The sequence below is a fragment of the Myotis daubentonii genome, chromosome 2, assembly GCF_963259705.1.
Source record: "Myotis daubentonii chromosome 2, mMyoDau2.1, whole genome shotgun sequence".
NCBI lineage: Eukaryota > Metazoa > Chordata > Mammalia > Chiroptera > Vespertilionidae > Myotis > Myotis daubentonii.
Window position 1 is genome coordinate 2123259 of NC_081841.1, and position 23332 is coordinate 2146590.

Below are 23332 nucleotides of genomic sequence, written 5' to 3' on the forward strand. Positions count from 1 at the left end.
ATGAAGCAGAGGTGGCAGCCCCAGGGCGGGGTGTCCCGCGCTCCTGGGGGCACAAGGCGAGGCTTCTTGCGGTGAGGCTGGGGCTCCTTCCTCCGGGGGAGCCGAGTGCCTGTCCCCAAGCCGGTCTCATGCTGGGCCCACCCCCAGCGGAGTCCCAGCAGCTGGAACAGTGCCGCACGCAGCACAGATGCTCAGAAGCAGTGCAGAGCGGAGCATGAGAGACAGTGATCAAACCCGGCCACACAGGGACAGGACACGCGTGAGGCTTCACCACTGGAAATGCTCTACCCCGTGGGGACAGTCACAGCAGCAGGGCCGCACACGCTGATGCCGAAACGGAGAACAGGCGGCACAGATCGCCACGTGAACAGGGCGCACCGAACTGGGCAGAGCCGCGCCCGCGGGACAACGGCTTAGGGTAAGTGCCTGCGGAGCCGGGCGAAGAAAGGTCTCGTCACGCTGGGACCACAGGGAAAATTAAAAACTGCGCCTCCACTGTCCGCCACATGGAAACTAACCTCTGGGAGATCACAGATCCCCACGGGAAAGGCGGAGCGATCCAGCCTCCAGATGAAAACACAGAAGGATGTTCGATGACCTCAGGGCTTTGGGAAGACACCAAACCACTAACCACAGAGGAAGAAAACTCATCAAAACACCATGGAAGTCAGCAGAGTCAGCTGCGGGGACTGGTGTTGGGAGGAGGGTGGGAATGCCCTGCACCCGGCCGGGTGGTGACATACACTGAGACGTTTTCTCACATCTTGCATTGTCCTATATGTAAGTTACGTCCCAATGATAAAAAGATACTATAAAGACAGTAAAAAACAAAACAAGCCACTAGGACCGGAGGGACTATGTCAACACAGATTTGATATCCTGAATACAAAAAAATTCCTCACTTAAAAAAATATAGGCAACAAAATTTGAACAGCTTCTTAATGACACAGGAAACCCAAATGGCCAATAAGCATATTGCTAATTAGAGAAATTAAAGTTATCACAACAGCAACACATACTCAGCAGACAGGCAAAACTCTACACGTCTGACTGCATCGCGTGGTGGCACGCTCAGCCGCTGCTGGGGGAGGACCGGCTGGAACACGGGTTCTGGAGAGAGGGTGGCATCCTCCGGAATGAAGCTGAAGCTACACCAGCCGCACAAGGTCCGCACCCAGAAGAAAACACACGCTCACCCCAGGACACACGCATGTACAAGAGTGCTCCCGGCAGCAGTCATTCTAACGGCCCCAAAGTAGACATAAGCCAAGTGTCCACCAACAGCTGAATGAGAAAATGTGAAATTCTCCCGCAACAGATACAGGAACCCGCACGCAATGACTCGGCAAATCGCAATCATGGTTTTGAATGCCCGATGACAAAAAATGCAAGCCATGACGCCACTTACACACGTTTAAAAAGGGGCCGTCCCAGAGCACGTCGGGGTGCGTGGGCTAACCGGGCAGGTCAGCTGGGACGGGAAGGGCTCAGGAGGCCGCAGTGTTTCCGCCTTGACCTGGGTGTTGGCTACACGTCTACTTTATAACTATTTGCAAACAGTGCATGCATACTCCTTCTGCTTTCTGGAATGCATATTGTATTTCAAATAAATCACCGGGGGACCCTGGGGTGACGACGGAAGGGAGACTTGAAGCGCGGGCTGGTTTGCCAAACGCAGTTCCCAGGCCTGCCCGGTACTGCCGACACCTCGAACGCCTGGATCCTGTGGGCTCAGAGGTACCGGGCCTGCAGCCCACGCGCAGCCCAGCACCTGCCTTTGCTCAGAAGCAGCCGGAGGGGGAGGTGGGCTGTCACCAGTTTCTTCCCAAAACCCGAGGATTCCCGGAGCTGCCCCATGTGCCCGAGGAAACTGGGTAAAAGCGCATTAGGGGGGAAACCAGCAGAAGCAGCTTGGATTCTGACCGTTTGTCTCTCTCACAGGCAGGGGCAGCACTGGATGGTGGGGTCCCATCCCGGACCAGGAAGCAGATCTGCATCTGCCTTGGACCAGCCGTCACGCGTGAGCTTCCCTGAGCCCGTCCCTGGGAGGGGAGGCCCCTCGCAGTCCCGTGACACCCTCCAGGGCAGAGCCCGCTGGACTGCGCACTGCCTCCCCCTCCAACGCTGGCCTGGCCTCCGCCACCAGCGAGGCCTCTGCACAGCATGGAGCTGCTCTCGGCCGCACTCAGCTCACCCTGAGGGGGGCTGGCAGCTCAGACACGCGAGCCTGCTGGTGGGAGCAGGCGGCTCAGGTGGCCCACTCACAGCCTGCTGCCCTGGCTGCCAAGTCCCGTCTCTGCCTCAGACATTCAGACCAGAGCCGGGCCAGAGCGGGAAGGAGAGATCTGAAAGCTGGCCCTATTTTTGTAATTTCGGGATGTGGGACCATTATCCAAATGAAGGGCTGATGTGAATCCACAAAACTAGAAGGCACGCGAGCCCGCAGCTGCGGCAGGTTCCCTCCCTCCCGCCCCCTTGGGGGGTGGGGGGGAGCCGCACCTCCTGGCAGGAAGCAGGCCCTGCGCCTCCTCCACACTCCCCAGCATCCAAGTCGCCCCAGACACACTCAGAGATGTGCAGTCAGGAGGAGCCCCCATGAGTCCCCATGAGCCCCGCCGCCTGTCTGGTCTCTCCTGTCCCCTCAGCTGGTGGAAGGTGGGTTCCCTACCCGTCTGTGCTGGGTCACCTCCCTTCGCCCGGCGGTCCAGGCTCCACACTGGGCCCAGGGCGCGGGCACAGGCCAGCTCGCACGTACTCAACAAGGACGTCAGGAGGGCTGCTCCCCGAGCTCACTCCTCCACAGACTCACACACTCACCCAAGGTTTCTGTTGTTTTTTGTTTGAAAAAACCTGTTGGTTCTAGAGAAGTAAGTGCTACAGAGAATACAACACTCCCCGCAGAGAACGAGGACCTCAAAACAAAGCAGCCGGGAGTTACTACGTCACCTGCTGAAAGGGTGCGGCACGCCGAGGTTTTGACCAGACCCCGGCACGGCTAAGTCTGGCCAAGGTCATTTTAGGGAAAAACACTGGCATTAGTCAGGGTCACCCGGAACCTGACTCTCTGTGCCAGGCTCCGGCAACCCGGCCTCTCAATGTCTTACAAAATATGGATCCTCCGAGGAATGCTATTTAAAGAGACAATATGAAAAAGTTATGAACATAGCCAAGAGGCACTCAACTTTTTAATAAAGCAAATGCAAAAAGAAAAACTGGCAAATAAGTAGCTTTGTAAGGAAATTACATCTTAATAATGATGTACACAGAGCAGCCCGGGGGCCGGGCCGGCTCCAGGCGCCTTGTGCCGGGGCCACACCTGTGCTGAGTGCGGCCACGTGTCGCAGGCAGAGCTGCATCCCGGACTCGGGCTGAACCGCCGAAGGCCACGCCCGCGTGCAGACCCGCGAGGGCGCGAGGGCAGACAGGGCCGCCCAGCACGCTCACCTGCACAAACCGCAGTGAGTGACGCTGCGTGCAGCGCTAGCCTCGAAACTTAGATATGACACCGAGAAGCACAGAACTGAAAGCCACGTGGACACAATCTCAAGTATTTCACTTTTGTGTCATTTTAAAATAGTTTGACTTTCACCAAAACAAGGAGACAGTTCACTTCTGTGAAAGCCTCACTCACATTACACCCGATTGCTCCAATGTCGGCGTCAAGGCCTGGGAAGAGTTGCTAGGTAACCACAGGCTGTAGGAAACGGGTCTTCATCTGGCTTTCACTCTGAATGGGTCCGTTCAGATGCCTGCAGCTGTGTGTACGGGCGTGTGGGGTGCTCGGCGGCAGCGGGTTACGCTCTAACCGGCCTGGAAGTGGCATCCACGTATGGCCCTCTCCTTAGCCCCACACTCGACTCACTTCACAGGGGGCCGGGGGGGGGGGGCCGCTCACCTGCGAAGCTGCACACTGTGCTGTGGCTGGGGAGAACAATGGTTTGTGCATCTTCAGTCGCACTAGGAGGGGTAAGAGAATCAGGGAGAGGCTTCAAAAAACCAAGTTACACTGCTGGGAAGCCAGAACAAAAACTTACCTTTTGAAAGCAAAACAGCACTATGAGGCTTTCCAGTTTTTCCTGAATGTCAGCCCAACACTGAACAAATGATCCGAATGCTGACAGGCTATTTATAGGGGACCCAGAAGCAAAGGGAGGCGAGCCCTGCCCATCCCCAGGAGGAAGCCGATTCCAGCAGAAAGGACCCCGGCCAGTCACTGCTCCTAACGTCGAGGCGAAGGAAGTGCCGCAAGGGGACACGCTGACACCTTTTACAAACACCAACACAGCAGGTGCGCCAGCCTGGGTCCAAGGCCTTCCCCTGGGCCTCCCTCTCGCTGCACTTGAGGCCCAATCACAAGCTGGAGCCCCATAAAAAGGACAGAGGGAACCCTGTTTCTGTGTTTATTCTAAAATTTCTACATTCTCCAAGACGAGGCACTAGCGCAGCGGTTCTCAGCCTGTGGGTCGCGACCCCTTTGGTGGTCGAATGACCCTTTCACAGGGGTCGCCTAAGACCATCCTGCACATCAGATAATTACATTACGATTCATAACAGTAACAACATGACAGTTATGAAGTAGCAACAAAAATAATTTTATGGTTGGGAGTCACCACAACATGAGGAACTGTATTTAAAGGGCCAGAAGGTTGAGAACCACTGCGCTAGCGTCTGGACCTTGCAACATGCACAGAGAACAGTGAACACTAACTCCTGCAAGAAAGACGCTGCTCGCCCTGGCCAGGGGCACAAGGGCTGGACATGCCCTCTGATGGGCACGCATGCGCATTCCTCTTGGGCACAGATCTGGGAGTGGACCTACTGGCTCCCAGGCCGGGTGGCATGAAGTGGCATGTTCGGACCACTCCAGGCCCCGCCAGCGCTCCATTCCCCTCTGGGCCCACGTGGTGCCGCTGCACCTCCCTGATGCCCATGGAGCCGAGCTCTCCCGCAGTCACCGGGCACTGCAGCTCCTCTTCGTGCTGTGCCTGCCTGTGTCTTGTGGCCACTTTAAATGCCTGAACTGTCTCTTCCTTGTTGTCTGGCAGGAGTCCTTACACCAGTGGTTCTCAAACCTTGGCTGCATATTAGAATCACCTGGGAATCTTTAAAATCCTGATTTCTGGGCCCCATCCTCCGAAAATTCTGTTTCTTTGTTACTCATGTTGTGGCCTCACCCCATAACAAAGAAACAGAATGTCCGGAGGATGAGGCCCAGAAATCAGGATTTTAAAAAGATCCCCAGGTGATTCTAATGTGCAGCCAAGGTTGAGAACCACTGTCTTACACGCTATGGCTATGAGGCCTTTGTCAGCCTACGCCAGTGGTCGGCAAACTGCGGCTCGCAAGCCACATGCAGCTCTTTGACCCCTTGAGTGTGGCTCTTCTACAAAATACCGACTTCTGCGCATGGGCCACGAAGTTTCAATTGCACTGTAAGTGCGCGCCTGCACATGGTATTTTGTGGAAGAGCCACACTCAAGGGGCCAAAGAGCCGCGGTTTGCCGACCATGGGCCTACGCAATACAATTACCTTTCCACAGGTTTTCCTCACAGTTAGTGCTTTTCAGCCACAATTCTTACATTTTGTTTTAAGAATCTTCAGTTGACCCGAGACAACAGCCATAGTCTTCTGATTCCTCACTAAGCCTTTTGGTTTTACCTTTCATGCTGCAGTCTACGGTTCATCTTGAATTAACGTTTGTGAAAGGATTGAGGTAGGGTGATGAGCTTTTCCCATTATGGATTTTTTAAAAAAATCCTCACCCGAGGATATGTTTTTATTGATTTTAGAAAGGAAGGGAGAGAAAGAAACATCAACTGGTCACTTCTCATGCCCGCCCCAACTGGGGATCGAATCCGCCACCGTCTGGTGTACAGGGTGACGCGCCAACCAGCGGAACCACCTGGCCAGGGCCCAGCATGTCCTTTTAATTTGTCTCACACTATTTATGGAAAAAACTGTCCTTTTCTCACCAGATTGCACTGGCACCTACTTGTGTAGCTGTGAACCTGTGTGTGAGCTCTCCGTTCTGTTCTGTGACATCACCATCATCACTGTTGGAGTTTTCACATGACTCAGCATGGAGGGACATTTATACCTCTCTCTCAGGGAGTAAGAGCTATCATAGGGTCTCTGTATAAGAAGATCTATTTGCTGAGAAACTGAACGCTGGGCAATTACAAACATTCGCATACCCTGTGGGGCAAAGAGGCTAAAGCTCAGAGGGGCTCAGGGAGGTGCTTAGAATTTAAGAAGTGGCAGAATCAGGGTCTGTCTGCTCCAGAGACGATGCTGTGGGCACTATGCTATAGGACTACAAAGAAGAACAGTTTGCTTATTATTCCCACTAACGGTGACATTGCTGTATGCCTGTGAAACTTACAAATGAGGTATTTCAATACAAAAAAAAAAAAGGTAAAGAAAAAAGGAAGGAAAAAGAAGAAAGAAAAGAACAGAAAAAAACAAAAGCCTGTTTGGATTCTCATTCTATCCCTGTCCCCTCCCCCTCCAATAAAAACAACATTAAAAAAAGCCACATCAAGGACGCTGATCAAAACAGATCAAAAAAGAATGAAAGAAAAACATTTCAAATAAAGTTCAGCTGTTTCTATTTGGAAACAACAACAAAAAGTCCCACTTGCCACAATAAACTGACAAATACGAAATGGCCTCTGCGGCCGCGGAGCTGGAATTTTCCGATGGCATTTGCTCCTGTGTCATTACTGCGGGATCCACAAGTGCGCGGCGAGCGAACAGCTGGGCCGTGGGCTCGTGTCGCGAAGCAGCAGCAGCCACGGCTCCTCACCCGCCAGCCACCCTGGAGACGGTCTTCCTGACACTGGAAATCCCCACCGGCCCCTGGAACCACCCCCCCACGGGGCAGTCAGTGGCCTCCCAGCCTGTCCCACCTGGACAGGTCTGACACGCAGCCCGGAGTTCCTGATGCCCACGGGCGGCCAGTCACAGAGTCCATGGGGTGTCCGGGGGCCGCACAAGCCCTCCCCCTCCCAGGGAGGAGACTGATGGGCATGGCCCGATGACCCAGTGACCAGAGAACGGAGGTATTGTTATTAACTGCTATTCAGCATCAGAACTGTTCCTGGTCTAAGCATACCCAAAACATCCACTGCTTTTTAACATAAACTATTGAAATGAAAATTCACTCAGAGCTTGCCTGTTGTTAATTATTTGAAGAGGTTAAACCAAACAATGTGAAATAATGTCATTGCCGAGTCAAGCTTAATGAGCTCATAAAGGAAAGAGCTCTTGGGAGAAACTTCTTTTGGCAAAACACACACACACACACACACACACACACACACACACGTCACACACGTCACACACACGTCACAGTCACACACATCACACACGCCACACACGCCACAGTCACACATGCATCACACACACACCACACACCACACACACGCCACACACACAGTCACACACACAAGTGCGCGCGTCACACACACGTCACACACACACGTCACACACACACACACACACACGTCACCACGCCACTGTGCTCATGGATGTTCCTCCTCTCACTCGGCAGAAACGGCACGGCACGTGGCCCCCAGGCTTCTGGCCTTGGCCACTGGACGGCGGAGGTGGCACCGCTGACCAAGACAGGCCGGCTGGGCGGAGGGAGGAAGTCTCACCCGGACGTGTCAGGCTGGGGACACTGGTAAGACACACAGCCAAATGCTAACGGGGCGTTAGATACACGTCTGATACGCAGTAGAAGAGCTCGTCTAGAGGTTACGTTTGGGTGACGCTCTGCAAAGCCATGAGAATACCCAGAGCACACTGTCTCCCCACCGGGCTCCAGCCAAGGTCACCTCCTGCCGGATGACGGCACAGCCTCCTGCACATTCCCTGTCACTGCCCCATCCAGACAGCGCCCAGGAGGAAGTTCCTGCGGCCGCTCTGTCGTGCCTGTGCCCTCCCAGTGGCTGGCGAGGAGGCAGTGCAGGCCAGTGACTAGGAAGCAGGCCCACACCCAGTGCAAATCCGGCCTGACCGTTAGGGCCAGCGGCCGGGACTCGCAGTGCATCGCTCACCTACGAAGTGCAGGTGAGACACGGGGTCTGGCTCGGGCGCTGCCGGGAGCGGGGAAGGTGAAGTGTGCGCATGCACAGCAGGACCGCGAGGTTCCTGAAGAGCTGAGTGAGCGAGTAAGTGAGCGAGTGAGTGAGCGAGCGAGGACGGGGCGGGGAGCCGGGCGGAGGCCTCCCCAGGAGCCCCGTAGCTGGCGTGCTGTGGGCAACAGCCTCCCGGTCGTCCGGTCTTCACTGAAAGCCACAGGCCCTGAGACAAAGCTTGTCTCCCTAGAAGGGCAGTCCGAGGGCCATGAGCGTGAACCTGGGTGAATTTCTTTTTTCGTAATAAACCACTTTCCTTGCACCTGCACCTCTCGTTCCCTGCTCTCCTGGGCAGAAAGCTTTCCTCTCTCTCTCTCTCTCCTCCCCAGCCTTGGAGCTAAGCCGAGTCGGAGCTCTGCAGCGAGCGCAGCCCAAGCCCCAATGATGAAGCGACGGAGCCAGCTGCTTGCCCCTGAGCGAGGCTCTAGGCCTGTCTCCCTGATGAGCTATGGCTCCGTGCGCTCTGAGAGGAGAGCTCTCTATTGCTAATCAGACAAATGACAGTATCTTTAGCACAAGTAAGCATTTTCCGTCCACTTACTTTGAAACACATGATTTTCATCAGCTCCTTTTCTGTTCTTTTTAAAAAAATATATATTTTTATTGATTTCAGAGAGGAAGGGAGAGGGACGGTTAGCAACATCCATGATGAGAAAACATCACTGATCGGCTGCCTCCTGCACGCCCCCTACTGGGGATGGAGTACACAGCCTGAGCATGTGCCCTTGGTCAGAATCGAACCCGGGACCCTCAGTCCACAGGCAGATGCTGTATCCACTGAGGCAAACCAGCTAGGGCTCCTTTTCTGCTCTTGACAGAAACCACAGTGAGGGATTTTACTTTAAAATGCACCCCCGCCCCCCATCTCCTCCATCCTAGGCCAGCTCTCACTGTCCCCGTGGGGTTCCACTCTCCAAGTCCCCGCAGCAGCCTGTCTGCCCCTCTCCACCCGCAGTCAGTGCAAGGCCGTGCGGAGAAGGGCTCTCACCAGGGAAGCTCCAGAAATTAAAGTTTCTCTCTCAAACCGAAACAGGCGGCATGGGTTCTGGGCTTCCTCGTCATTGCACTAGACCCGCTTCCTATAGTGCCACTCCCTGGGGACACGCGTGCCGGCCCCCCAGAACACACCCGGATTACAGGCGAGGACGCGAGCCAGAGCCGCAGCTTCAGGCACCGAGGGTCACAGAACAGGACTTGCCAAAACGAGAGCTCGGTGCCACCGCAACGCTGTCCCTGTAACATCCCGTCCCCCCGGGAGCCCGGCCCGACCTGCACAGGCTGCCGGGGACAGTCCGGCCGCCACGGAGAAGGGGCTTCCTTCTTAGGAAAAGCCAACGGGGTGCAGGCAGCTCCTCAGCAAAGGAGTGTGGGGGGGGCGGGGGGCACGCAGAGGCGCGGCCTGCGGCCTGACACGGGGGCTCACACGCAAGGATACAGGGGTTGCTGTCGTCCGGGCTGCAGCTGTCCAGGATCAGGGGGATGCCGTCCAGCTCGTTGACCTGCAGAGAGGAGAACACGGCGTTACGCACACAGCAGCCCGGAGCGCCGGGGATCACGGGGGATGTTTCTCTGTTTTCTTTCCCGCCTCGTCGCTATACTGTCTGCGCAACTACCAACCCGGAAATATTAACAACAGGCGTGTCAGCACAAGTGATACTTTCCCTTTCCCCCTCCCTAAAAATGTGGGGGCGACGGCAGCCGTACAAACCAGGGCAAAGCAGATCGCTTTCACCAGGACAGACTCCAGCTGGGCCTGAGGTTACTGCAGTTCACCAGCACGAGCACGTGAGCCCTTTTTCTAAGCTCGGAGTAGGAAAAGCTTCTCGAACTCGGATTCAAAATCCAGAAGCAACAGAACAGGTGTGCCTCGGTTTTTTAAGAGGGCAAATGAAAACTGGAAAAATGATTTATAAGCTATCATAGGCAACGGTTTATTATTATTATTATTAATATATATTTTATTGATTTTTTACAGAGAGGAAGGGAGAGGGATAGAAAGTTAGAAACATCGATGAGTATGTGCCCGCAACCAAGGTACATGCCCTTGACCGGAATCGAACCTGGGGCCCTTGAGTCCGCAGGCCGACGCTCTATCCACTGAGCCAAACCGGTTAGGGCAACGGTTTATTATTTTAATACATAAAGAACTTAAAAAAATTAAGACCAACAATCCAATAAAAAATGGATAAAATATATGAACAGAAATGACCCTGAAAAGAAAGAAATGCAGGTGGACCATAAAGATACCAGAATATGCTCACTTTGCGCACAGTAAGAGGAAGGCGAGTTACTGCCACCCCGAGGCGTCAGCCTCAGCTGTCAGGTGGCAAACGCCGGCTCTGACATACACTGCGGGAGGGGGACAGGGCCAGGGGCACAGCAGGGCCGACGCTGAGGGTGCCGCCATGGAGCGGTGCCGGGCACACGCAGCACAGTCCTGAGCTCTTCACTCTTTGGGCCAGGACTGCAGAAAGAAGACACACTGTGGTCATGCGAAATTATGTTTGCACAGATGACTCGCTACAGCACAAAGTATATTTTTACAAGTTTTATTGAGATTATAATCCTACCAGAAAACCCACCGTTTTAATTCAGTGGACTTTAGTATATTCACAAAGTTGTGTCGCCGTCACCACTATCAAATTTTAGCACATTTTCATCACCCCAAGAAGAAAGTCCATACCCACCAGCAGACACTCCCTCCCCCGCTCAAGTCCTTGGCAACCACCCATCCACTTCCTGCCTCCAGGGATGTGCCTGATCTGGAGGTTTCACGCCGTCGGAAGCCGGGTGGCTCCTTTCACTGAGCACAGGGCTCTGAGCTCCCCGGGGGTGGCGGGCGGCAGTGCTCCATTCGCTGTGATGGCTGAATCAATTCCATCGGTACTGTGGATGCACCACATTCATTTATCCACTCACCGGGCGATGGGCATTTGAGCTATTTCAACCATCTGGATATAATGATGCTATTGTGACCATCCATGTACATGTTTCTGAGCAGACACATGCGTTTCAATTTCTTGGCTCTGTACCTGGCAGCAGCAGAGTTACTAGGTTTTTAGGTAGCTCCGTAGTGAACGTTTTGAGGAGCTGCCAGACTCTTTCCAAGTGGCTGTCCCATCTCCATCGCACCAGCAGCGCACGGGGCTCCCACGCCCCCTCCTCGGGAACAGCTGCTATGGCTGCCTGTCGGTCTAGCCGTCCTGGGCGTGAAGCGGTATGTCATCGTGGTCCATGTGCACTTCCCTGAAGACTGCTGAATGGTTCCGAGTGCCGGCAGCATTTATAACAACAAGTACCGTGGCCACACCTCACCGTGCGCCAGCCCAGCTGGTCACTGAACTCTGGTGTGACACAGAAGACTCCACGGAGCTGGGAGAGTGCACGGCGGTCGCACGAGTGCTGCGGACGGAGGCAAAATAAACAGATCTTCTTGGATTCCAACACACAACAAAGGGGCTTCCCAGAGCGCAGAGAAGAGAATGATGTGTAAGAAACAGGATGGAGGCTGGCCTCCATGAATGTACCTGTTTGTACAATTCTCACTTTGGAATCCTGTGTATGGTTTATATCATTTTTAAAAATTAAATTTATAGTTATAAAAACAAATTAACCTGATGACATATAAAAGCAAGAAAACTTCACAGAATTAGATCGGGATTGTAACTTCACACCTCAGTGAGATGCGCCCTGAGCTCAGAGAACCACAGAAACCTTCCACACACTCGCCCTGAGCAGGACGCAGTGGCTCTGCTGTTTGGACCGTTATTTCTATATTCAGGCTAAAGCAATGGGCAATTAATCATTAGGAACCTAGACTTTCAGCAGAAAAACGTTAATTTTACATTTCAATTGGAAATGGTGAGCATGCATTCATGATAGATTTTCCTTTTTCTGAAAGTATTTGCTCCCTCTGAAAAGGCCCAGAAGCCGGGACAAGCAGCAGGGTGGTCGCTCCGCACCAGCTGCGGTCACAGAGCCCACGTCCCGGAGGCCAGCTCTCCAGGCCTGTGCGCGACTGGCCAGGCGTGACCGCTTCCTGTCGCTCCTCGAGCACCGAGGCGGCGGGGACGAAGGTCTCAACAGGCACTGCAGGTGCTCGGCGATGGGCAGACCGGAAGTGAGCCTCAGAGCGAGCGCTCCCTGGGCCACTTACCTACGAATGTGATGCAGAGTAAGTCATGGACGCCTAAGACTTAGTTTTCTCATCTGCAAAATGGAGATGACAAGACCCAATTCCAAGGGTGACTGCGAATGGACGGGGTGACTGCGTACGCTGGCTCACAGGGACTTGTCATGGTGGCGAGGGAGTGACGGCGACAGTCGGCAATGGCCTGCTGCTCGCTGCAGGAAATCCAGGGGCCACAGCGAGGCGGGAGCGGTGGCTCCCAGAAGCCGAGAAAACCAGGGAGACGGGCCCACTGCCCAGGACACAATCCTACTCGGAATTAGGCACAGCTGTACATTCATTTTAAAAACCAGGTTTCTTCGGGGGGGTAAGGATTCAGGCCCTTTACTCAATGCAAGAGAAACATCTCCTTTTCCTGGGGAGAGAATCCTCAGGTATGCTAAACGGGTAAGATGTTCTTTGAAGGAAGTAAAATCACTGCTGAAAACTGAAGCTTCCATAGGCAGTCAGTGGTGGTTACCCCAGTCGTGGCGGAACTGGGGTATGCTTCCCTAGTTAAAGGTTTGTCATTCACACCAATGAATTAGGAAATGATACAAAATAAATTCTTATATAAATTCATTTAATGTTGTAACATAAGTGACCCATGACAAGCAGGTCATTTAAGAATGACACAGGGCAGCCTTAGCTGGTTTGCTCAGTGGATAGTGTTGGCCTGCAGACTGAAGGGTCCTGGGTTGGATTCTGGTCAAGGGCACATGCCCAGGTTGCGGGCTCAGTCCCCAGTGGGGGGCGTGCAAGAGGCAGCCAATCAATGATTCTCTCTCATCATTGCTGTTTCTATCTCCCTCTCCCTTCCTCTCTGAAATTAAAAAAAAAAAAAGACACAGGGCAAGGTCACGAGGAGAGGAGGACAGAGTGGAACACCTCGGGAGTGATGGGCAGCATGTGACTACTGAGCTCAAGTTCACTGCCGGGTGCGGAGCTCACGTCAGGGGCAGGGGCGAACAATTAGGGAATTAACAAGTTTTCTTCTGTTCGCACTTCATAAAACAAGTTGTTTTTTCACCCCGCGTGTTGGGAACGGATGCCAGGCCCCCAAGAGATGAGTCATGGGCTGCAGCTCACATCAAGGAGCGCATCTCAACAGGACAACCCACCCGCTTAAACAAACCGACATTTCGCCCCTGGAAACGACGTGTCAGCAGGACAGCTAACTGGTTTGTAGCCGTTCTCTGCCACCTCAGCCAGTGACCTCAGAGAACGCACCTGCGAAGGCGCAGCCCACCCCAAGCTCCTGCGGGAAGTGTGGGCTGAGAGAACAGCCTGTTATTCGGGCTGCTCTCCCACTGACTAGGAAACCAAAGTAAACCCAGACCAGAGAGGCGCACGTCACCGCAGGCCCGGCCCCGCGCACAGGGACGGAGCCTAGCTCCGTTGGTCACATCTGAACCCAGCGCCTCAACCACGCAGACGCAGGGTCCCAGCCCTCGTGCTGACATGGACACACGGCGTGGCAGGGCAAGGCCTCTCTCGGGGACGAGGCGTCCTCAGACATGCCGGCACTGGGTGCTGCCGGACCCTCTCGGGGCATCACCCCGACTATCTGCACCTGCCCGATGACTCCTGATGTGGAGCCTGTTTTCAGGGCATGCGGCCACCCCCCCCTTAAAGGGCTCTCCAAGTATTCAGCCCACAGTTACTCTTACTTAGTGACTTCCTCATATAATAGGACACGAGTCCTTGGCAAACACGCGTATAGTGAATCCTGTCCCCCACTGTGGGCCTTTCCTTTGCATTTTCTCAAAGACGCTAACTTTTCCGTTTAGACGAAGAACAATTTTCCCATTTTTACCACGATCAGTGCTCGGTGCAGCCGGCGGGTGCCGAGAGCGGGCATTCCTGCCTCCTCACTGATGCTGGGTGCCCTTATCAAGCTGAGGAAGTGCCTTCCTGCTCTTCACTTGCTGCAAATTTGTATTATGAATGTTACATTTTGTCAAATGCTTTCCCTCTACTTATTGAGATAATCCTATCTCCTTCCCCTTTTATTCCGTTAATATGTGGCCATTGGTGTTTGATTTTGTAACGTTGACTCAGTGCCTGGATGAGATAAACTATCATTGTTAGCAATGCACTTCCTTTCATATAGTACACAAATCTGTTAGTTAATATTTTGAAAAAATGTTTTTGTTCATGATTCTGTAGCTTGTTTTTTCCTATAAGGCTTCGTCTGGAATATAAACAGACAAAGGCACTGTTAGCTTCATAAAACGGGTTGGAAAGTATTCCCTCCTCCTTTATTTCTTAGAGAGAAAGACTGGGTTTTCCTTCTCAGGTGATTCATAAACTCACCACTGAAACAATGTGTGCCTGGAGATTTGGTTGTGGGGGAAGTTTTTAATTACAAATTCATTTTCTAAAATGTAGGCTATGGAGCTTTTCTATTTACTCTTGATTTGGTGCCAACGATGTTACGTGAGGACTGACTGGAGACTACCCCATACACCACGCACAGACTGGCAGCTGGGCACTCCACTGGGCACTTGGGCATCTGCCGTCCTCATGCATTTCATTCTACACACATTATAAACCTAAAAATATGTTTCTGTTATAACTGCATCAGAGAGCCAGTTATATTTTAAACAACTAAAAAGTGAGGGGGAAGGCATTTTATTTTTACCCACATATTTGATTTCTTCATTTGAATCAGGTTCACCTTGCTTGTCCTTCCATGTTTATTACAGCCAGTTCTGCTAACAAATTCCTTTACCTGTGACAGTCTGGGAATCTCTATTCTGCCCTCATTCTTTTTGAAAGATAGTCTGACAGGCTGGCTCTAGAATGACGGTTGTCTTCTATCACCTTAAAGGTAGCACTTCATTGATTCCTGTTTTGCATTGTTTCTGAAGAGAAACCTGCTATGGCTCTTATCTTCGTTCTTCTAGACTGACAGGCAAAAGTCAGTGAACTGGAGAGTAGCAACACAACTGGAAAAATTCACCCAAACTCGAAGCTTAAAGTTCTTTGTAAATATTAGAATTTTAAAAATTCTGTAAAGACTGATGAAGGAAAACAGATATAGGTTTTAAAAGAATAGAATAAAAAGAGAAAAATAAGTATAGAAACATAGATAAAATATCATAAACTTTATAAAAAAACTGAAAACCTAAATGGAAGTTATTTCTAAGAAAAATAAAAGATGTCAAAATTGACACAATGACTAAAAAGTCTGAATAGAATGATCATTTAAGCATTTAAATTTAAATAATTTAAAAATATGAACACAACCAAAGATTCTCTAACAAAAACAGAGCCAAACTGCTCTCCAAGTGGGTACCACCAACTTTTTAAGGACCAGATTGTCCATCATGCATGTAAGCTGTCCAAAACAGAAAAAGAGCAAGTTTCCCAACTCCCATTAGGCGTTTCCTACGACGTGGCTCCTAACCCAGGACAAGGCAGATCAGCAAGAAGACGACAGGCTCATTACATTCATAAGCCCTAGAGACACGAGACCACTACATGCTGCAAAAGCCATCACGGTCTCAAAGTAGATCAGAAAGCCTACAATGTCATTATCCTCATTAATGGACTAATAATGACCTCGATATGTCACGGGAAAAGGTCTGATGTGTAGCACCTCTTTGTGATTTGATGTGGGGAAGCACGGGACTCGGTTGGAAAGTTTGTAAGGAGGAACTCGGAAAGGTCAGGGGCCTCCAGGGGGAGCCGGCCGAAGGCGAGCACCCCTGCCTTGACTTTTCCAATCAAGTCTGAGCCCCCGGTGTCTACTGGAATCGTTATGCTTAGTCTTCAGACGTCCTTGCTTAAAGGACACTGCAAACGCAGGTGTCTTCTCAAGGATGCTTGCCCTGCTGATAGCATCTAGAAGTTCATTTAAGTTCAAGCTGTTGTTACAATGAAAGCCTGAGGAGGCAGGAGAACGGAGCTGTTTGGTTTCTCAAGCCAGGCAGCCCCTTAGCCTCTCTTTCACAGTAACGTGTCAGAGTCATCCTGGCAATTTAATTCTCAGAGAACTGTTTTCGTGAACAAGGCTGTGTGCCAGAGACCTGGAGTAAATACCACACCTCGGAGAAGAGGCAGGTGGCTCCCCAGAGCACAGCAGACCCGGGGAGAGGCTCGTTTCCTAACTGGTGGGGTCAGGCTTCGGGAGGGAGGGTCAGTTCTTACACCAACCTGTGCCCTGCTACTGACTAACCTTAGGAAGTGAGGCACATCAGCGACTTGGTCCTGGGGCTCCTGAACCCCGACAGGCTGCAGTGGTTCCCAGGACCCGGTGAGCAGGCCAAGCCCCCCAGTTGGGATTGAGCAGAATGAAGGTCGCGAGAGCGGTTTCTTTGCATTTTAGCTCACACGGGCGGAGCATTTGACTTTAATTTAAAATGAAATGTCATCTTTGGATTTTAGTATTTCCCTGGGAATTTCATTAATGAGATAGAATTAATATTCAAATATAGGGTATCTCTTGTGGGCATTTTATTACTACAGTGAATTTAGGCCTTTCGCTGCAGTATCTTAATGTGGAATGAATTTCTGCCTTGAGGTCAAAGTGATTTGGGGGTTAATTTGATTCATGTATTTGTCTGACCCACTTAAGAGTCCCCTGGGGGCACAGTCTTGCCTCCCTGCAGTGGCCCAGGAGAAAGGAAGGCGTGACCAGCACAGGGGCGGGGCCTAAGGTGGGAGATGTCCTGAGGACCGAGCCCCTCTCCCCTGCCCAGTGCACAGACCACAACCCAACAAGAAAGGACGCGGAGGCAGAAGCCACTCCCCGCCCGTCAGGCTGCGGATGGAGCTGAGGAACGCACTGTTCCTTGGCTTTCACCGTAATGCCTCGGTCCCAGCTCATGGACCTTGGGGTGATGGTCCAGGCACACACACGTGCATGTATGTATTGTAAAAGCTCCTTAGGTGATCCAGCAGGGGAGAAGATAGCCTTGAAGTCAGGAAAATAACTTGAATGTTTTCCTAAGTGTAAAATGAGCCTAAAGATTTTATGCAGGTGAATGAAATAATCAGTCTGGATTTTTAAGATGCCCTGACTGTCCAGTAAAGTGTGGCTGAAGGAAGGGGCGTGGCAAGGAGGCAGCACGGTCAGAGCCCAGTGGTGACACAGGCCAGGCCACGCTGGTGGCTGTGGGGACAGAGGAAGCAGGCCGACGTGAGATGCAGCTAAGGTACATCAGAAGGAACTGCTTTCTACAATGGTGGCGGTAAGAGAAGAGGGGACGTGGACATTCAGTCATGCTGGATGTGGTGGCCTCACCTACTGACGCAGAAGCAAAAGGCAGGGTGGAGCCGGGGAGCTCAAGAGCACGGCTGTGGACCTGTGAGGGGTGACGCGTGGAGACCTCCAGGTGGACGCCAGCAGCTGTCTTCTGTGTTTCACTCCAGGGAATGGGAGCAGTCCTCTGTCCCTGGGCTCGAGAGCTACTTTGGAAGTCACCTGCACACAGGGGTCTCCCCAGCCCAGGAATGAGGTCTCCCAGGGGTGGGCGGAGACAGCAGGCTCAGGACAGCCCCGAGGCACTGGAGCACTCGGAGGTCTGCGGAGAGAATCCTGGGCTCCTGGCAGCTTCCGATAACCGAGGCATCATCACCATGTTAGTCAAAAGGTGAAACAGGTGCAGGTCGCCGCGGGCTGGCAGCGCCACCTGGTCCCTGAGTAAATCAGGGGAGTCTCTCCTGAGCACGTAATCCGAGTCCCAGTGGGCGGGGAGCCGCGCTCGTGTCTGTGCAGAGCCCAGTGTCTGGCCGCCTAGCTCAGCTACGGCCCGAGCGTGGGCCCCAGCGGGAGGTGGGGTTTGGTGGTCGTGGAGCAAGCACTTGGGCGCCCCTGGCCAAGGTGAACCTGAACACCTTCACCGCGGGAACCTCCTCGGGAAGCCTGCCCTCCCTTCTGAACAGCGGCCTGCAGGGCGCCATAAAGGCTCCTTAAAACACCACTGAGCCGCCCGCTCGCCCACTCACGTGCGGTCCTGGCGCAGCCGCTTCCTCCAGCTCAGCTCCCGCGCCCGGAGCTGCTGAAAGCTTTGTCTGGGCTCAGGCCTCCCCATCAGAACTTACTGCAAACACTTTCACACCCGTCTCACGGAGCTGTGAATACTCTCGCCTCCCCAAAACAGAAAGAAAGTTAAAACTTGCGTTGTTCATCTTTTATAAGAAAAATAAAACTCACTTATGCTTAAAAAAAGAAAAAAGAAAAAAAAAAGGTTGGGTAATCCAACACTAGATACTGCCGACGAGTGTAAGCGCTCATTCCCAATGGATGAATTTGTGAGCAACATGGATATTCACTTTTTACCTGGAAGGAGCTCATTGACAAAGAAAACCTTTTCAGTTAACAGTTACACTGATCGCCCTGGCCTGAGGCTCAGTTGGTTGGAGCCTGTAAATCAGAAGGTGGTGGGTACAATTCCCGGTCAGGGTGCGCATGGGAGGCAACTGATGGATGTTGCTCTGACACTGATGTTTCTCTCTCTCTCTAAAAATCAATAGCAAATCATATCCTCAGGTGAGGACTTTTAAAAAATTTAAAAGTTACGGTGATCATCGGGTTATTTGTCCTGGCATCATTTTTCAGGGTAACTTCTTTTAGACGCTTATATCTAAACCAAATTATACTGTGGGCTGTGAAATATGCCAATTTCTTACCTTGTTCTGCTACAAATAGATAGCAATAACACACATACACATACAAACACACCCAACTAAGTTGAATAAGAAATATTTTTATTCTAACTGACTCATTCTGTCCCAGCCCAGGCCACAAGAAGAGCAAAGACGACTGGGATGGCAAGTTCAACTTCAGGAAGACTGACTGACAGTGCTCCCATGAAGAAGGCCCACTGCGTGCCAGGGGTAAAAGGATGCTGGTCTTGGGGACTGGAGAGAAAGCGAAGCACCAGTGGACTCTCTGTTTCCCGAGCCCTCTGCCCCTCTAAGTTCGAGGGCTGAGGGGCAGGCAGCAGGGTAGAACAGAAGGAGGTCAGCTACGGGGCCAATGGGAATTAGAGTTCATTTCACTAGGATCCCGGGCCTGAAGCCTCACCGCAGCCCAGGCTGGGGGCGCCCTAGGATCTGACCCTTTCTTTTGAGGCCAAGCTCCCGCCCCCTTGAAGTAGGGACAGCTCTATCCAAGCACACCTGTCTTTCTCCTCGAACCCGAATATATTATACACATACATGTTTTAAAAATATGGGGTCATTATCAAATGCACACTATCTCACATCTTCCCGTATAATAAAAATTCTTTGAAAAAGTGGGGTTTTTAAATGGTAGACACGCTTCTATTCCAATCCACGGTGATTTATTTAACCTCAGGACATTTGAATCACTTCTAAATTTCAGCCAACACTATAGTGAAAATCCTTACCAAAATGTTTTCACTCTATCACTGATGATTTACTTTGGGGAAATTCCCAAAAGAACTACCAGATGAAAACTGTTAACATACTTGATACACATGCCAAACTGCCCCCAAAGGACTCTTCCAACATTTTCCACCCTCAGAACTGCCACTTGCTTTTCTCCTACCGGCCAGCGCCCACTCTTTAATAAATAACAAATGTAATTTGGGGCTTGCTCCGCCTTTTCCTAGCGGAAGTGGGGCACTTCCCACCTGCCCGAGGCTGCAGTGAAGGCTCTGGGATCAGGCGTTAGTGTGAAGCTTGCTGACCAGCTACCACATGCGCCGAGCTGCTCTCGGAGCGCGAGCTGCAACCTGAACGAGGACGAACCAGCCGTCCTGCTCTCCCAGGTGGACAAGCGCGCAGGCAGGGAAGCCGACAACCTGCAGGACAAGCCTTCGCCCAGGTTCCCAGACGACAGACTCTGCAGAACCTCGTGTCACTGCAGGAACCCAGTGAGAGCCAAGAACAGCCCAGACTTGTTCGGAGCCGCGTCCCTCGGTCACCTTTCCTTCCAGGTCCCTGCGCGCGGGCGCTGGGAAAGCCAGCAGGGGGAGGAGGAGCCCGGAGCAGCCGGGACCGGGGACACGCAGGAGAGGACTGCGAGAAGCGTGTCATTTCCTCGGTGAATCGGAGGAGTCGCGGATTGGAACTGTGCGCGGAAAAGGAAGGGGCTTTTCCAGAACAGCAGGGCCCAGGCTGCTGAGGTCCCCACAGGACGGGCAATGTGATCAATACAAATGCTTTTAATTCAACCACATATGCCAGGAAGATGAACCACCCATTTTTCTGGAGCATCTGCATCTGAATTCGGTGCAATTTCCTCATGAATTCTTCACCCAGCCGATAAGATCTGTTTTAATGAGTGAAGCGAGATGGTTTTAAAGAAAATTGGTATATTCTGCTCTCCAGACGGAAAAGAGATGTGTGCCCATGTGAGGAGGAAATGCCTCCCACATGGTGGGGAGTGGACGCCGCGGCATCACCCACGCCACACACACACCTGCTCCCACAGGCCCGCGCAGCCAGGGCCGAGGCTGGCCACACAGGTGTTCTCCCCGAGCTGGAATGTGAAACATCTCCAGGAGTTGTCCAAGGGGAGGCTCAGAGGCGGCCGAGCGTGTCCCTCCTGTCAGGGCGGCCACACCCTGCGCGGCCCTGCCCTGGCTCCCACCCTCAGCGGCTTCAGCGGCTGCACAGCCAGGGTGGCAGGAGGCCGTGCGCAGGGCCGGCTCTGCCTCCTCAGCCATGTGGATGCAGACAAGCCACCGGGCCTCTCAGCCACAACGGGCAGGAAGCCGGGGCACAGCAGAGGGTGCCCTGCGGTGGGTGCCCTCCGAGAGGACACGCCTGCACCAATCTGGCCTCTAGCAAGTGCTCAATAAAATGGCTGGTGTTAACACCGCCCTTTACTTACCCTTCCTGTGGCATTCTTTGTAAAAACTTTAAACTCGCTGAACCATAAGAAAAAAGGAAGATCACAGACTTCCTTTCCCACTGCTGTCGTTTCTATAAGACAGTTTAAGCAAAATGTGAAAAGCGGACCAGTGACTTAAGGAGCTAGGTGAGAGGCCGCCGTTTTTAAGCAGAAGAGGGGAAATACGGGTCCGAAAGTGCATGAATCGCGAATGCACCCGCATGCGGTGATTAAAGCCTCCCTGAGTCCCACAAGGCCTGGCACGGATGCAGGAACCCCAGAACCCCGGTCCGCAGGGAAAACGAAGCCACTCTGAAAGCTGTGTCGGCACGTCTGCGCCCACAGGCAGAGCTCCGTGCAGACAGAATAACCCACCAGCCAGTTCACAAAACACGCGTCCACCCGCTGCTTGGGGTGCTATTCCCACCCCAATGCATCACCCTCAATGTCACAGTCCGGTGCCTGAGCAAACAGAGCGCTGTCCGGAACACACTCAGTGTTCAATGTTTAACCCGTGGCAGCATCTCAGCTGCCCGCTGGGTTCCGAGGAGCCGGTGCCGCTGACGCACAGCCCCGGAGCCCAGCCGCTGCCACGGTGTTAGACAGACCTGCCCAGCGTGCGTGCGCCCGGCGGGCATCACACGGCCCGGGAAGGAGCATCTCAAACCTGGGAGACAGCCGGAGAGGAGGGCCAGGCCTCCACGTGGCCCTGCTCTGAGGGCCACAGGTGATCCGGGGGGCGGGGGTCCCAACAGCCCATCCTTCTGTCCCCGTCTGCCATCTAGGAACTGACTGCCCGGCTGCCAGCCTGTCGCAGCCCCTGAGCGCCACGCAGCCCCACTGTCCCCACTGTCCGGGTGCAGGTCACTAGGAGGGGACCGTTTCTGAGTAGATGCATTCCAGAAACGCACCCTGCTGTCAGAACGTCACCTCTGCTGGAGAATGGGAAACGGACAAGAGGAAGGAAACACACTTATATGCCAACATGTTACACACATGTTGGGTGCTCAGAACAGCTTTGCAAGGTAGGAACGGGCGTTCTGACCCGACAGATGAAGATGAGGCCTGGAAGGGTCCTGCAACTCAGCAGAGAGCGAGGGAGCGGGAGAGCCCAGGTCCGTCCGGTTTAAAAGCTCACGCCTCTAAAGCTCGCACCACACAAGGGCAGGAGGGTGTTTCTGGTCTTCAGGAAAGAGACAATGGCTGAAGTAGCATGAAATGAGCAGGAAGCCTCAGAGTGTGCAGCTGAGAGTACCCGGCCTTGAAGGGGAGCCGAGAGCCCGAGCAGCCAGAGGCCCCGGCGGTGACAGGAGGCAGGTGGCCTCCAGCGACGGACTCATTTCGCAGAAGCTGCAGGAAGCGGCCGGAGGCAGTCTTCCCGGGACTGATGGGTGTCAGACACATTCGCTGCTCACACAAAACCACGGTGCAGGGGGATATGGAGAGGTGAGGCCGCAGAGAGCGGGGGGGACGGGATGGCGGGGACGTGATGCGCCCCGGGAATAGTGAGAGGAGCACGCCTGACCCGGCTGAGCGGGGAGCGCCCGTTCTGTCCTGAAGGCAACAGGAAGGTCTTCCGTAGACACCGAGTTCCAGAGCACACGCACTTGATTTAGAAGTTAGTTACCAAGCAAAGTGCACAACCTGCGGGTGCAATGGAGAGAAGTTTATACACAGGCAGCCCAGCACCCAGGGCTCCCGCGGCCCCACCAGCCGCACGCCTCCTGGTGAGCAGCACTCTCGCCTCCATTAGCTCAGGGCGCTCCTGGCTCTTCTGTAATCTGGGAAGGGGAGCCACACAGGCCCCGGGGCCCGGTTCCCTTCAGAGACGCCGCTGCCCCACAGCACCGTCCTCTCATCCTGCCCTCCCCCCGCAGCGACACACTGCGCCACTCAGCCATCCCAGTAACACACTATCCAGCTGCTTGCTGGTATGAATAAGGCTGCTATGAACGTCCATGTACACGGCTTCTGGTGAATGTAAGTACTGACTTCTGGTATATACCCAGGTAATTGCTGGTTTAGGAAAATAAGGTATGTGACAAAAGATTACCTTCTCATGCTGTTATTGAAATGCTGGCTGATGTGACCTGGACTAAGCAAAGGCAAGCGGTCTTAGTGATGACGAATAAAGGCTGAAAACAAGACCCTTTCCAGCAGGAAGAATGGGCCAACAGGACCAGAAACGTTTCCCGAGAGGTGAGCCACTT

General features: G+C 53.1%; 1 protein-coding gene across 2 annotated transcripts in view; it reads right to left on the reverse strand.

The window, feature by feature from the left end:
- ATXN10 (ataxin 10) overlaps nt 1-23332 on the reverse strand; it is a 128155-nt gene that overhangs the window by 17905 nt on the left and 86918 nt on the right. For both annotated transcript variants that reach the window (XM_059681380.1, XM_059681379.1), the window contains exon 10: nt 9578-9641. In XM_059681380.1, coding sequence (XP_059537363.1) covers nt 9578-9641 — 64 coding nt within the window. The remainder of the gene's footprint in view (nt 1-9577; nt 9642-23332) is intronic.